Genomic DNA, 16,520 nt, shown 5'->3' with positions numbered 1-16,520 from the left:
TGTGCAGCCAGCACATGCTCGGAACTCCCAGTCTCGGGCTTTCTCAGGGCCCTTCTTCCACTAGAACCAGGCCCTGATCCACTACCCACTATTCGTAGCTCACAGGTCACTACCAACAGCCTAAGCTTGAGAAACTACAGAGAACTTTTCTTTCCTTTTTTTTTTAATGGGTGTTGTTTGAAACCATTCAATCTACTGTATGGTATTCTTTTAACTTCAGGAGAGCAAAGTGGAACATCAGGTATTAAGAAGCAAGTGGGGTAGGAGATGATCAACTATTTCTTTCAAATTTCAGTTCACCTGCTAAGTTATAAAAACTTTCTGTAATTACCCCAATAACAGTAACAAGTGATTTGGGGGACATTAAGCGATTATAATCGGTGATATACTTAAGGGCTTAACAGAAATAAGCAGAAGGGTTTATCCCGAAGCATTACATATTATTTAATTTACAAAATGTTCACTGGGGATACCGATTCAGACACAATGTTAGAAGGTTCTGGGAAGGTGGCAGCATAGTTTTGGGATCATCCCGAGTCCCTCCATAAAAACACAGAGCAAGCAGATAGCAAAACCAAACACCCAGGAACAGCATTTACACAAAACTAGGTGATAATCTCCAAACACAGGTCAGTGGAGAAACCTCACCAACAGCAAGGTAACCTGTGCATTAGCTGCTGCTGTCGGGGAAAATCACCAGGCATCAGTGAGACAACTCCCACTGAGAACAGCAGGCCAACGTGAGACCCGCCACGGGAACTGGGGCCAGTCCTGCCCTCTCTAGCAACAGGTGAATATAAGGGCCAGAGCAGACTTGACCCCAACGGTCTAAGAAACCAGAGGACAGGCCTCCTTTCCAAGACAGGTCCCACCCTGAAGAGACATTTTAAGAACTGAAGTCAAATCTGAGCAGGATAGAAATAAGAGGGACAGAAAGACGAGAAAGGCCAAATAAAGGCAGACCAGAAAAATCTTGGAAAGCAAGCCACCACGGTTCAGAACACTACCTGAAAATGACGGAAGGTGGAGCCCTGTGAAGTTCAAACAGCTGGGTGCACCAAGCCTATCTCGAAAAGTCTGGCCAAAGGGTTGGAACCTGAATCTGATCACACTTCAGGATCCAGCAGCCAATCTGCACAAAATTCAGAGGACCCAGAGTATGCTGAACTGTACCATAAGGGTACAATCAGTGTAATGCACACTGTTGAAAGATACAGGTTGAAGTTCAGGCTTCTTCAACAGATATCAATACACTGATAAGGACAAGAAAAGGAGGGAGGAGGATTGTGAAAGACTTAAAAGACATAGCAAGTTTTTAAAACTTGCAAAACTAAGCTAGAGTGTCTAGAGATGCACTATTGAATGATTAAAACCATAAAGAAAGGCAAGGACTTGGGTCCTAGACTGTTTCCTCCTGGAAAGAGGAGACCCAGCCACCCGCACTTGGGCAGAACAAGCAAAAACACGAATCCCAGGAACCGGTAACAGAGCCTGGAATGTGCACATTGACAGCAGGACCCCAAGTAGCGTGTCTTGGCCATGAGGCAGCCTTGAAGGTGGCAGCCAGCATGAAGATGGTATACTGAAAGGCACCAAACTGAGTAAAACAAGATGAGGGAGGCCTAAGTCTCTCTTCTAGGCTCTAGAACAAAACAAAGTTCCTTGGCTCAGAGAGTTGCTTTCTAGAGAGAAATCTGGACAATAAGCAAACCAGGAACTAAATACATAATATAAAAGATGCCATGAATAAAAATGAATTAGGCTATGGAGGATGGAGAGTAATTAGGGTATCTTTTTAGGTTGGGTGGTCAGAGGAAGTCTCTCTGATGACACAGCCAAACGGCTACTGCAGTTTTGAATCTCAAATTCTGTCAGTGGGCATTTATCTCAGAGAAATGAAAACTCATATCTACATAAAAACATGCATAAAGCATTATTTAGAGTAGCCGAACCAGGAAACAACCCAAGTGGCCTTCAGCGGTGAACACTTAGACTGTGGCACGTCCACCAACGGAATACTTCTCAGCAATAACAAGGAATGAACCACTGAACTGAAACACACAGCAGCTTGAATGGCTCTCAAGGGAAGCGTGCCAAGTGGAAAAAGTCAATCTCAAAAGGTTACATTCTGTAGGATTCTATTCCTAACATTCTTGAAATGACAACATTATACAGATAAATAACAGACCAGGGGCTGTCATGGTGTAAGAGGCAAAGGGCAAAGGTGGTGACCATAAAAGGATGGCATCGGGGACTGCCCTTGTGATGGAACTGTATCTTGGCTGTGGTATTGGTCACATGTGGTATCGGTCACATGTGCTATCTACACATACGATAAAATCACAAAGAACTAAATACGCACACGAGCGTGCACACAAAAACAACTGAAATCTGAATAGGGTGAGTGGGTTACATCAATGTCCATTTCCTGCTTCTGATATTACACTGTAGTTATGCAAGATGTTACCACTGGAGGAAACCAGGTGAAGAGGGTGCTGGGTTTCTACTATTTCTTACAACTATATGTGAACCTATAATCATTCCAAAATAAAAAGTTAAAAAACATTTTTTTCTGCAAAAGAAAAAAGAAAAGCAAGGCAGTATTAGAAAAGTTGGGAGAGTCATTACCTTTCTGGAGGGAGGGGGCTGTGACTGGGATGGGATGCATGGTTAAGACATTTTTCTTTTTAATTTTTAAAAAGATCTTATTTATTTATTTTTAGAGAGACGGTATGGAGGGAGAAAGACAAAGAAGAAACACTGATATATGAGAGAGACACTGATCGGCCTACAACCCAGGCATGTGACCTGACTGGGAATCAAACCGGTGACCTTTTGGTTTGTAGGACGGCACTCAATCCACTGAGCCACACCAGCCAGGGTGAAAGTTTTTTTTTCTTGACCAGCATGGTGGATCCAGAGTGTTCACTTTGTAATAATAAATCACTACCTCAACTCATTAAACTTTAGCGTTTCTTATAATACAAGTTTTGGGGGGGTTTTTAAAAAGGGGCAACATGACCAATAATGCTAGAGATAGAGATGGACCAAACCGGCTCCTTCAACAGAGGGTAAGACTCTCAGTTTGATTTTGGCATTAGGTCAAAATGCCGTTCCTTTTCCTTAGCAAAATGTGTCTGTGACCATTAAAATGGTCAATTTAGCAAGGCACATTAAACAGAACAATTCCTTTTAACAGCAGCGTATTTCTTTCATATGCTCTGGATGCCAAAATTATGAGATCACAGGAGGAGCTATCCTCAGCCAAAAAGTCCATGAGGAAGAATGAGTAAATGTTTAAATGACACAATTCAGGAATTAACTTGTGTTTATGCAAAATAATGTTTATTAATAAAGGCTTCCAAACAATGTTTCTTAGTCTGGTTCAGTCCACAGAAATCGAAGAGGGAAATAAAAGTAGGGGGGCCCTCCCAGCTCCCCACCCGATGTGCATGAGACTGCCTGCAACTCGATACAGGGACCACCTATTTCGGCACGAATTCAGTACTCCCCATCAGTGCCATGCCTTGCCTTTCCAACATATTTTGAGCTAGGATTAAAAACTGACGAAATCAATAATTACATTTTAAGGCTAAGAAGAACATAATCCAGAACCAGAAGCTATACATTAAAAAGCACCCCAAAGCCTGGTTTCATATGTAACCTACTTTTGGAATCCAAATGAGGGAATATAAAGAACTGACTCTAAAAATCTTTCCAAATGTTTGGATAGCTGCGTAAAAAAGGAATTTCTTAACCAGCGTCCACAAGACAGAACGTATCGTCTGGCATTACCTGGAAAACAGCACTTGCAAGAACTGTTCGCCATCTCTCAGTACCTGTTACATACTGCTTTGAAACCTCCATATACCTCTGGGATCTTTATTTCCTGGGATGTACAATTTTTTCTCTCCTTTTTGAGGGGGGGGCACATGGTCCAATGGCATTCACTGAATTACTGGAAAGTCATTTCAGTTTCTCTAAAATCTTCCCACAGAACCATCCATAAGCATGCACAAACACAGTTATAACAAAAGAAGAAAAAAAGACAACCTTGAAATAAGGGCTTATAAAAGGCTTATCTTCTGTTAAACTTTACCGTTGCTAAATCTTTTATAATGCAGTGGACAAAACTGCTATGACTTTGTGCTTGTTAAGCCTACACACATACACCCCCCCCCCCCCACACTCTCCCCCCGCCCCACTCCCTCTCTCTCTGAAGGCAGTGGGTGAGTCGTACTGGCCTGTGGACTGGCCAGTACGACTGGCCTGTGGCTATTCCCAGCCACACCCTGGGAGCTTACCATAACTGTGCAGTCCTCGGAACCACTGGCGATGACCTGGTCGTTGTGTGGGCACCAGTCTATGTCAAGCACTGGTCCTGTGTGGCCACACACTGTAGGGTAGGATTTGTCAATTCGACCAGTCTGAAAATAGAGAGCAACAAATTTATTATGTAACATCGATGCCACAGAGTGTGTGTTTTCTCAGATCCATTTCTCCTTTATTACCCCCCACCCAAAAGTCTCAAAGGTATACATATGACCACCTTCCTATCAGTTAACATCAACTAGTAAGAACTGTTCATTTTCATTTCTAAAAATAGTTACTACTGAGGACACTCCACCAAATTAAGAATCCAAATTTCTAGTATCACAGTTTATTTCATCAACTCCACTAACAGACATAGCAAGAGAATACAAAAGTCTTTTACCAAAATATTTTTCTATGATAACCAAATTATAAATTGTATGTTTCTACTGTAAAAAAACTTAGTATTATTCAAAATGCAAAATATAACTTTTAATACAAGAGGCTAATATTTCTGAATATACAAATTAACAGTTCTGGAAATGAATAGCAATGTGAGCAAGCAAAAACAAGGTAATACAAAAAAATGGTTTAGCCCTGGCTCAGTAGCTCAGTTGGTTAGTGTCATCCTGATACGACAAGGTTGTGGGTTCAATCCCTGGTCAGAGCACACATGAGAATCAACTGATAAATGTATAAATAAGTGGAACAACAATTTGATGTTTCTATCTCTCTGTCTCTCTCCCTAAAATCAATTCATTAAAAAAATTGAAAAACACTTTAGCTATTGCTTAGGGGCTAAAGGACATACTACCTTCTAATGTCTCAATCTCTCTCCCTCTTCAATCAACAGAAATGCCAGCTGGACAATGCAATTAAATTAATATCAACGTAGACCTCATCCATTACACAGTTCCACATCTCACTAAGAATACGGTTGTTAATGTTGATCATAAGCTGCCATCACAATTTGCACATTTTTAAAAAAGATTTCAGATTTGTTTGTTTGTTACAATTTGCTCACAATACACATCTGAATCAGAAAAGCTGGTCTGGCTCAGACCAACTTTGTGTCGCTGGGGCAAATGCTGTTACAGTGACAGGCGTCCAAAGCCACTCCCTTTTTCAGACAGGTTGATGTCGGTGCACGCTGAGGCTCCACATGCTCTAACTACAGGGGAACAAAAAGGACTTGCTGCGACTCAAACCTGAACCCATTCGCTGTTGCTGCTGCTCTCCTGTTGGGACAAGGCAGCCCAACACTGGGGCAGGCGCCTGGCAGTATTTCAAGATCAATGAGGTCTATGATTCTGCCACTTTCACCTGGCTGTGGAAATCTCCAGAGAACCAGTAGCTAAACTGCAGAGACCATCGGCTCCAGACTCAAACAGATATGGTTCCAAGGCAGGCTCTCCTACTTAAACTGTGTGTGACCTTGGGCAAGTCAGATAACCTCTCTGAGTTTCAGATCATCATTTGTAAAATGAGTATCAATCATACTTACTTCCCAGGATTACTGTGAGGATTAAATGAGATAATATTTTCAGGTAAATCTTAACTGAGGTATTATAATGACCTGTACAGGGGATATAAAAAATCTAATTCTAGTACCTAAAATACAGTAAATACTCAATAAAAACTACTTATTATTAGCTCTTTGAACAGAGTATATGGATTTACTCCATCCTCAGGAAGAACAAACGTGTTATTTGTGCGCTTCTAGGGACCAGCCAGGGTGCTGAGTGTCGCAGCTACCGAAGTGAACAGGGCAGCCCTGCCCTGGCTGAGCATGGATTCCAGGAAGAGGAGAGAAGACATTTAAACCACTAATTACAGTGCAGCCTGAGACGTGCTCCACCAGGAGGGCACCAAGGTGGCAGGAACACACAGGAGGGCCCTCAACCTGGGTGTCACAGTCTTTGGGGAGGTTTCCTACAGAGAAAGGTTTTAAGTTTAGGCGTGAAGATGGATGGACCTGTCTACAGACCCATGGCTTGAGTTTTCTCACATGCTTCCCCTTTTTCCTCTTGCAAAATTAATTAAATCCACTTTGAATCTCCTGAATTACATCCCCCAGGAAGAAACTCAGAAAAGAAAATGTCAGTGAACAAGTACAGTATTGTATGGAGGCCGGCGGTTACGAGAGAAGCCTCGTGGCTCGTAGACAGCAGAGCACCAACGGTGGGGAACCGGGCTGTCTGGGCTGGAGCTGGGGCCCTGGCATTTTCCAGCTCAGCTCTGAGGTCCTGGCCAAATTATTTCAGCTCTCAGCCTCAGTTCCTCACTTGTAAAATGAGAACAGAGTTCATAAGAGCTGATGTGAGGATTAACTGAGACAATCAAGGTCAAGTATTTATTTGGTACTGCCCCAGTACCTGAAGTGCTCAATAAACGTTACCCAAAATAGCTGCTGGTGGTGGACTCACAGGCATTATTTTACAATGACATCATTAATGCATCTCCATATAATATTATTATTGTTGTTATTTCAACTACAGATAGTTACTCTTTTGAATGTGTGGCATTTCATAATTTAAAACCTTCTGAGACGGGAAGGCCAGGATGAGATCTGACGCACACTGAATAGTCATTCCAGAGAGAGGGAACACAGAGAATGGAAACTGAAGAGATAATGGCTGAGAATTTTCCAGGTTCAATTAAAGGCATAAGTCTTCAGATTCAAGGGGCACAAGTCCCAGGCAGAGTAAGTAAAAATAAATCCACATCTATGGGCATCCTAATGCAGTTCCGAACACTGAAAACAGAGACAAAGTCTCAAGAGTAGCCACAGAGGAAAGACAGATTACCTACAGGGAAGTAATTTGACTATCTGTGGGCAGATTTCTCAAAAGCAATTACAGAAACAAAGACCCGGAGGGGATATAAAAATATGCACCAGGTAGTTATACTAGAACAAACAGACTTTAAAATAAAATGCAATATTAAAGATTAATGTTACATTTGAACATCCAAAGAAACAATTCACAGGGAAGCTATAGTCACTCTGAATTTTAAAGTCATCTAAACTACATAGCTTCAAAGTTATTAAAGCAAAAACAGACAAAATGTGGACTAAGAAATGTGCAAACCCATAGAGAATTTTTATGAGTGAATTTTAGCCAAACTGACGACATGTCAGGAAGCAAGAGCACAAATGCTCCAGGGAATACCAGTTTTGCAGTTTTTATACATTTGGAATTAAGGAGGGAACATAAGGAACATTACTTGAATGTGGGAGAAAGCCAGGCAGGGAAATCTCTATGACTGGATTACAGGATAGTTAATAAGATCACATTACTCATGTGGTTTATGCTTCTGAGGGGTCTGAAAAAGAGGCATTTAAAATGTGTTAACACAGATGCACAGAAACAATGGGCAGGGAATCACATAAGGAAAAAAATCACACGTGGAAAATGTATCTTTTTACTAGGGAAGTTACAGACCTGAGGCAGGGCTTCCACCATGGTGCTCAGTTAGGGATTCCGATCAGATCCCCCTGTGAGATTATCTTTGATTAGATTTATTAGCCCCTTTTTTCTCCACAAGAACTATAAGGAGAACTTAAAGAACTTAAGAGATTTTAATAAATATGTAAGAGATCAAGCAGACAAAATTAATATAAATATAGAAGACAAACAAAAGTCAGTCGATCTAATGAATATACACAACCTTGCAGCCAACATTTAAAATACGTATTTGTTTCAAGCAAACATTAAACATTTTTTTAATGATTAGGACACCACAAAACAAGTCTCAAAAAAAAACCACCCAAAAACCAAAACAGAAAACCGACGAATCAATACCCTTTTGAGCATGTTCTGAGCCCAATGGGATACAATTAAAACCAGAAAAACAGAAACCAAAAATCTCTGGCGCATCTAAGAAGTTTTAAATATATTAAATAATTCACACAGAAAAGTATAAAGGCCAACAGACATTAAAACTGATAATAAATATATGACTGTGATACTGTGATTTATTAGACATTTGGTCTCCATCCAGTTTCTGGTTCACAGCTCCCCAAACCCTTAAAATGTCCTAAGTGTTGAGAGTGATAAAGGTATCTTTTGTTATGCCAATGAGGTGACTCTTGGATCCCAACCAAGGATGAGGACTAGTCCTCAGGAACACCAACCAAGTGATTAAAGGTCAGTCCCACCCCCTGACCTCTGGGCAGGAGAGAGAGTGAAGATTGAGTTCAGCGGCTAATGGCCAATGACTCAGTCCATCACAACTAGGTAATGGAGCCTCCATAAAACCCAGGAGGACAGCAGGCTGGTCTCTCGAGGAACACTTCCAATGCCGTCATGCCAGGCCCCAAGCTCCAAAGGATGATGCTCCTTTGTTGGGGACCTCACTCAATGTATCTGGCTATTAACTCGTACCTTTTACTGTCCTTTGTAATAAACCTATCATCTAGTGAGTAAAGGAGTTTTCCTGAGTTCTGTGAACCATTCTAGTAAATTAACCAAACCCAAGGAGGGGCATCTAACCCTTTGGAGTATTTAACCTGTGAGTCAGAAGCCCCCGTGACAACCCAGGCTGCTGACTAGCATCTGAAGTATGTGTGGGGGGAGGAGGGCAGCCTCGTAAGACTGAACCTTTAACCAGGGAATCGGAAGCTATCTCTCGGGAGATAGTATCAGAACTGCATTGAATTCTGAAACATCCTGCCAGTGTGGAGAAGCCTACATGCACACACAGAAATTGGACCTGAGAACCCTTTTTAATAACCTATCCAAACTCGTAGGATATGGCTAAAACGGACCTTCAGGAAAATTTTATACCTTAAATGCATATATGAGAGAAGACTGAAAATTAATGAGTTAAGCATCTAACCCAAGAAGTTAGAAAATAAACAGAGTAAACCCAAAGAACATAAAATTATGAGAAGAAACGAGAACAAAAGCAATAAACCGAATCAATGAAATTAGATATGGAAGAAAGAAGGCACAAACACCAGGAATAAAAAAAGGCATATACATAAATATGGTAGAAATTTACATGATATGAATGAATATACTAGGTATAACATTTGATAACAAATTTGAAACCTTCAGATGAAATAAGCAATCTCCTGAATAAAAATCTAACTCATCAAAACTTGCTCAATTAAAAGAAAACCTGAACAGAACTATAAACAAAAGAACCAGTTAAGTGCATGGCACACACTCCCCCATAAATCAAGCAGTCACTAAAAACCAAATATCACTAGGACCAGATGGTTTTACAGGTGAACTTTACCAAACATCCAAACAAATGTCCCCAGAAAAGAGAAAAAAGAGGAGCACCACAGAACTCACTACATAAGGAATGTACACCTTCACACCAAAAGACAATACAAAGAGGAGAAACTGAAGTCTATGCAAACTCCCCTAAAACAAAAATTTAACCAAATTCAGCCATGTGGGTTGGTTTCAAAAAAGGTACATGAAAAGACAATTTGCAGACTGGGAGAAGAGGTATATGTAATACACAGACCTGACAAAGTCAACAGCAACCTCACAGAATGAAGGGCAAGTGATATGCGCAGAGAAATCACAGAGCAGGAAACCTGAAAAGCCAGTAGATATATGAAAAGATAATCTCACTGGAATCAGGGCACTGCAAATTAAAACAATGAGGTAACACTTTATACCTACTGAAGCTGGTGACAGTTTTGAAGTCTAAACACAAGTGCTGGCAAGTATGCTGGGAAAGAGGGACTTGTAACTGATCACAGACGAGACTACCCCACCACCCGCTCTGAGGGCAATCCGGAAAGAGCTGGACGTGAAGACCCTCACCCCCCTAAAGTCCCACTTCTAGGTGGTCTGTGAGAGAAAAGCCTCCGATTTTGCACAAGAAAGATTTTAATTGCAGAACTGTTGGGAATAGTGGGAAAAGCAAAACAAAGCAACCAGAAGCAATTTCACTATCCGTTGGTTTGGTAATAAATATCACAAAAGTTCAACACATACAAAATAATAGTCTGTTTAGATACATACATGTGTAACAGAAGTATAAAAATATGATATATACCAACTTTGAGGAAACAAGTACCTCTGGGGAAGGAGAAAGGAGGACAGGGGAATGGTATTTTAGCTAGATGTTATGCCTTATTGTTTTTCAAAAGATATGAAACAAACATGGGAAAATATTGGCATCTGTTTAATCTCGTGGGTGACTACATTATTTTATTTTTTGTCTGTTTTATTTGCTTCCTTTTTAAAAAAAGATTTTATTTATTTTTAGAGAGGTGGGAAGGGAGGGAAAAAGAGAGAGAAACATCAATCGATTGCCCCCTAAGTACGCCCAACTGGGGACCTGGCCCAAAACCCAGGCATGTTCCTGAACAGGAATCGAACCAATGACCTTTCGGTTTGCAGTCTGGTGCTCAACCCACTGACTCATACAAATCAGGGCTATTCCTATTTTTTTTAATTAATAAAATAATAAAGTTCAGAAACACCAATGTCTTCTTACTAATTTTACATTTTTAAATAATCTTTACTCTCAAGTAAAAAAGTTTTTCTAGTTGAATTGTTTTACTTTATCCCAAGCACTTTGCATTCTTAGGCTCTCCCCAGCAACTCACATCTGGTATCTTGATGGCAGAGTGCTGAATTCTGAACTTCCAAGGACACCAAATAAATTTTTTTTTCAATCCAGGCTAAGAGCTTTTACTCAGACATAAAGCAATTTTGAGGGAAATCTGGAAGTGCTAATACTAGTTGTTCTTAATTGCAAATTGAGAAGCTTACTAAATGACTTTTCCAGGTTAAAATTAAGCAACCCTGGCTAAAAGTTAATAGCTGCTAACCAGTATTTGTCAGTCAGGTAAGATATTTAACAACAGCAATAAGGCACTTCTGCCTGTCTCAACTCAGCCCTGACCAGTCTCTAGCATAAAAGCGCTAGAGGTCCACTGTTTTCATCGGAATTTGAATGCCATTTAAAGGGTGACTGTCATGTATTTCCTTCCTTTCTATCAAAAACATGAATGCTTACATTACATGTTAGAAGTTCTTTGAAAGTCCTTACATCTTCATTCTCAAAGCACCTTCATGACACGTGGACTTCATTATCCCTATTTTCTAAATAAGGGAACTGAAGTACAGAGAAAGCCAAGAAGCAGAGCTCTAAAACATCATTCGATTTCTACAGGGAAAGAAATTTCCACTAAGCCACGGGGATGTGAAAGAGGTACAAATGTAATACTGAAATGATTGGCAGCTGGTCACCAGAAACAAGCAGTTAATAAAAGAGTAAATCCTGCCAACAGCTGCTTCCTCTGGCTGTGACATCAGCATAAAGCCTTATGACAAGTAAAATGGGGAAAGTAGAATCATATCGTAGCACAACAGAAAGGGAATTGGCTAAATGTCTAAGAGTGATAAAGGAACAAAAAGGAGATGGAAGTGTGAGAAAACTGACATTTTTAATGTCCAACACACTGATAGTTAGTTCTATACACAGGATGTTCACAACATAGTTAAGCATCCGCTACCTTGCTTTCAAGGCCTAGTATCTCTCCATCTTTTCCTGCCAATAACAAAATCGCATTTTTAGAAAAGCACAACATAGTTCACCCAATGAGTATATATTATTAAGAGGGCGGAGCTGGGCAATTAGAAGCTGCTGAGAGCTCAAGTTCACGGAAACTGAAGGCAACCATACAATATGGCCTTATATGGTAAAGAGGAGGACACATGGTTTCGGAAAGACATTTTGCACTAGGATCTAAATGAGAATGCATTTCTCATCCAGACCTGTGACACGGCCCCATTTGTCATACCGTTAATAAACCAAGGAATCCATGTCAAATCCACTAGACAGTGAAGGACCGTCCAGAAAGACATCCACCGAAGCCACAGTGACAACATAGCTTGCTGGTACCTCTCAGCAGCAAATGTAAATGAACGCTGAGGCTGGAAGGACGGTTTACAAGACTTTAATGCCTGCTTTTGATGGCCTTTGACTAAGTGGTGATATTTTAAGAACTACCCATCAATTTTCCAAGGCTTACATATAGCATAATTTCCCTTTCTGACAAATCGGTCACTGTTTCATTAGGGATACGTCACCTCAGTTGCATCATCTAGGGTAGTACTTGCTTTTCTAGCATGGAAATGAACATTTAGCGGAGAATAAATAGCCGTTTAGACTCCCTTTTTAAACACAGTTTTTTATTTACCAATTACTTACCAGTCCCACTCACATGCCACAGGAGACCTCTTATTGTACCACTTTAGCTACAACTCCAAATGGTGGGCATTGCCAGGGAGTCAACGCAAGTGGTAGCAATGACCAACATCAAGGTCCCCAAGGGCTCTGGCCCAGCGTCCAATTCAAAACTTGTGGGACATCAGTGAAATAGGTCAGGGCACTAGCTTACAGACATTATCTAAAAGATCCAATGGCCCGCCAAGGGCCAAGCAACATGAGCCCCAGGGAAAATTCCGCCTCCAAAGTGTGCGTACAGCTGGCACAAGAGAGAGGTGTGACGGCACAATTTCCATGTGGCCAGCCTGAGCGGAGACTGGTGGCTTTGACGTTTTCCAGCAACCCTCACAGTGGCAGAAACCTCCTAGACACCAGCACTATCATTTGTTTTAGGTTTGGGGAATGTCCGCAAACATCTCAAAGCAGAAGAAGAAAAAGAAAAAAAAAAAACTAAAAACCCTCAGCAGAGATCCTGGAGACTGATGCTTCAGCTAAACCCCCAGAGTTAATTAGGCAACACTTCTCCCCAATGGACATTTTTTAAAATGGGCGGAGGGGTGCATGAAATAAGAACGTAAGCATTGGTCAATACATAACTTCATCTAACTTCTCTAAGAAGGAATGTTTGTAAGTTTCAACAACTTTACAAAAACATTCCTCCTTAGGCATACAACATTCAATGTAACTCTCATGAAGTATTTCCATTGTAAGGATATTTGCCACCCATTTCCATGAAAAAGCACCACTGCCTCCATTTCATGTAACTGTGTGTTTCACTTCTCACACCTCATTTCAAAAAAGAATCCACACTTAAGGAGTGCACTTGCCCTACATGCCTAGGCCAGTACATGCAATCAACATTCTAAATACATACTAAGAAACACAGACGGAAATCTTCTCACAGATATGTTTCTACAGAGGAATTGCACTCTGGGACGTGGTTTGAAAGGGACTAACAGTGTATTACAGATGTACCCGCAGACATTGGGATGCTTCCAATATGACCTATGTATTACATTACATTAAAGATCATTCAGAATGATTATTTCTTAGTATAAAAGTGGCTGCTCACATGATAATTGTTTTCAATCCACACTTTGGTTTGTTTAGGCTGCAGACATCACTAAATGGGTACTAAGGAAAACCAATCTAGTAATCGCTGGTTCCTTCCAATGTCACAACCACTGCCCAGCAGCCTGACTTGTGCTCATAACCAGCATGTTTTCACACAGCTAATAACCTCCCAGGGTGATAAAAAGCGACCCACGCTAATGCTATCGGTCAAATCAAACATTACCCTGTCAGACACTCAAGGTATCCCACATGCCATGTCCCTCTAGTTGACACACTGGTCTAGGGTGCTGGGTTCTGACTGCTTCCCACATAGGTCTCCCTTATCTAGTCCGGCACAGGCAGCTTGCCAGTACTTCTCCAACTTCTAATCTACAGTCATCCTGTTATCTAGCCATTTTATAATCCATTATTTTACTGTGTTCATCTTCTAGACTAATTTCAGCACCCTCTGATGTAAGGGCCTAAACAACCGTACCCCACCCTGATTCAAGGGATAACGTATAAAGACTTTCCAAACTGTCCCTCCCCACCTTACATTCATTAAAGTTTTCATTTTAGGAAAAAATGCTAATCAAAATCACTTTATATGCCCACGTTTCAAAAACTCTATTATACTGTTCCTAAATTAAGAAATCTTTTTCAAAGGCACTGTAATAACTCTTTACTGGCCTTGGTGTAACACAATGAGGATTTCTGAACTCCCAGCAAGGATAATGGTCAAAGTCAAACATGTGCTCGGAAGCAAAGAAAAGTTTCCAGCCCAGGCCTAAGGGCTCCATTCACACTGTGCAGAGTTCAAAGGAGTCAGAAAAGGATGTCTATTGAAGTGGGTTTCCCTTTTTACTCAACTTCCTTTTTCTTGTAACAGTATTATGTATGTGGATACGTGTTCTGTTGAAATCTCTTAAGGCCCTGCTGCCCCACAGGGAGGAGCTCCAGTGAGTGTGGTCCAGCGACAGGGGAGAAGGGGCTCAGACAAGGAGACAGGAACTTCTGCAGCAGACCGTAAAGACTGATGCATGCGATACATGACTTATGACAGGCTGGTCACCGAAAGGGACAGCTCACGGCCCAGGAATAAAACCTTCTGAGCAGGCTTTATTTTAATTGGACCAGAAACACCACCCTAAGAGAAGATGCTCCCAGTGAACACACAGATTGGGTTACCCAGTCCTGTAAGATAAACTAAGCACAAAAGCTGCCAGGGAGGGGCAGTGTGGTTCTGCAGAGACCTCACCTGCCTGCAGACACAGCAAAAATGCCAAGCAAATCATTTTGCCATCACGGGTTCTCTTTACAACTGGCTTTAGTATCAAATAGATCATTTTCAAGAACCCGAGGGAAGTTACTCTAAAACGATGGATATTTTATTACCACAAAGTCCAAGAGTAGAATAGTTAACTCCTCCTTAGCCACGCCCAAATTCACAATAGCAACCAGAGAAGCTATATTTCCTAACTTCCTGACTTAACAAAAACCTCATCGTTGCAGACAAGTAATTTCATATGGTACTTCCAGTCTGAGAACAAAAAAACTAGGAACCCAAGATGAGGGAGAACCAAGTCAAAATAAAATTCAGCTTGAAAGCAAAAGCTGAAAAACTAAAGAACTATCGATGTAAGTACAAATACAGGAAATTAAAACAAAGCGTCCAGCATCATATTAAAAAGGGGAGTGACCGTTGCCTGGCCCCTGGTGCCAAGCAAATGACACTGGAGACCATCTCCCCCAGGACACCCTGAGAAGGATGAAGGGCTCCAGGGCTCCCTCCCCTCCAATTCCAACTCTGCACTGGTGTGCCCACAGCCTAAGAATAAAAATCCCTCCTCCTTGAAGTGGGGATGAAAAACAGAAAAAACTACAACTATTTTAGGTAAATGCCTCAGCCCGTGGCTGAGGCAGTTCACATCTTGCAGCAGCGGTTGTAAACAAGCAGGAGGCCGGGAGTAGAGACCCAATTCAGTAGCCTGTATCATTTACTCTCGACTTAAAGCTCAGCCAGAAAGAAACCCAAGTCCCGGCTCCTCTGCGAGCGCCAACACGTGCTCCCAGCGCAGCCTTCCCTACACTCAACTCAGGTCCCACCCCTAACACTGATACTCAACTTGTTAGGAACAGAAAACTTGCTCCCTATGATTACAAGGTGGCTTTTGGACAAATTGCGACTGGAGAAATTTGTTCATTAAACCTTGAAGTCTATTGCAGAGTAACCTGCATACAGGAACCTTTTCTCTGTTGCTTTCCCAGACTTGGGCTAATGTTTACAAGCCCAGGGCTCCTGCCGGCAGTGCTTGCCTGTGTGTACAGACCGGGCTCCAGAAAACCAGGAAAGAGTTAAACGGTCTTTGCACTTGACTCAGTGGCTTCCCTTCACCACGCACTCCCAGATCCCACCATTCTCTGAGCCACTGTGCAGCCAATCAAAGCAAAGGAAGGAAATTATCCTGGCCAGCTGACAGCCCCAGAGCTCTGATGGCCATATATGGTAAAAACCACTGTCAGAGCCCTGTCAAGCCTGCGGGCCGCTGCTGTGGACATATCAGTGAACTGCAGCAGCGTGAGGAGCTAGCCAAGGAAATGCACAAAGGACAGGCTGCCTGCTCATCTCTAGGGGAGGGGGGAGGAGGGAGGGGAAGGGAGGGTGGAAGCCATCATCTGCCAGGGCACACTCTGAGTCACTGTCACTCACTGTAATCAAAAATAGCCCCAGGGTACATTGTGTGGTTCCTTCTGCCAGGACTTTGTGCTCCATTGTTAACTGAGGTTGAGTCGAGTCCCCCCTCCCCCTCCACAGCAAGACTGTGGAGAACAGAGTCACTGGGAGAAAATGAAAAGGCCCTTCTGTGGCACTTCATGTGGTAATGAGGCCATGCGGGGCTCACTCGTGTGGCTGGCAGCTCGTGACATTATTTGGAAGTCATTGTTCTGCA

General features: G+C 41.9%; 1 protein-coding gene across 3 annotated transcripts in view; it reads right to left on the bottom strand.

Annotated features, from left to right (window-relative positions):
- CORO1C (coronin 1C) overlaps nt 1–16,520 on the bottom strand; it is a 78,323-nt gene that overhangs the window by 23,224 nt on the left and 38,579 nt on the right. For all 3 annotated transcript variants that reach the window (XM_037052342.1, XM_037052343.1, XM_037052341.1), the window contains exon 3: nt 4,305–4,427. In XM_037052342.1, the coding sequence (XP_036908237.1) occupies nt 4,305–4,427 (123 nt within the window). The remainder of the gene's footprint in view (nt 1–4,304; nt 4,428–16,520) is intronic.

This window comes from Sturnira hondurensis, unplaced genomic scaffold (genome assembly GCF_014824575.4).
Source record: "Sturnira hondurensis isolate 20B ecotype Veracruz unplaced genomic scaffold, ASM1482457v3 Scaffold0007406, whole genome shotgun sequence".
Taxonomy (NCBI): Eukaryota; Metazoa; Chordata; class Mammalia; order Chiroptera; family Phyllostomidae; genus Sturnira; species Sturnira hondurensis.
The sequence above is the reverse complement of the archived record's forward strand: the minus strand, read 5'-3'. Positions and strand labels throughout refer to the sequence as shown.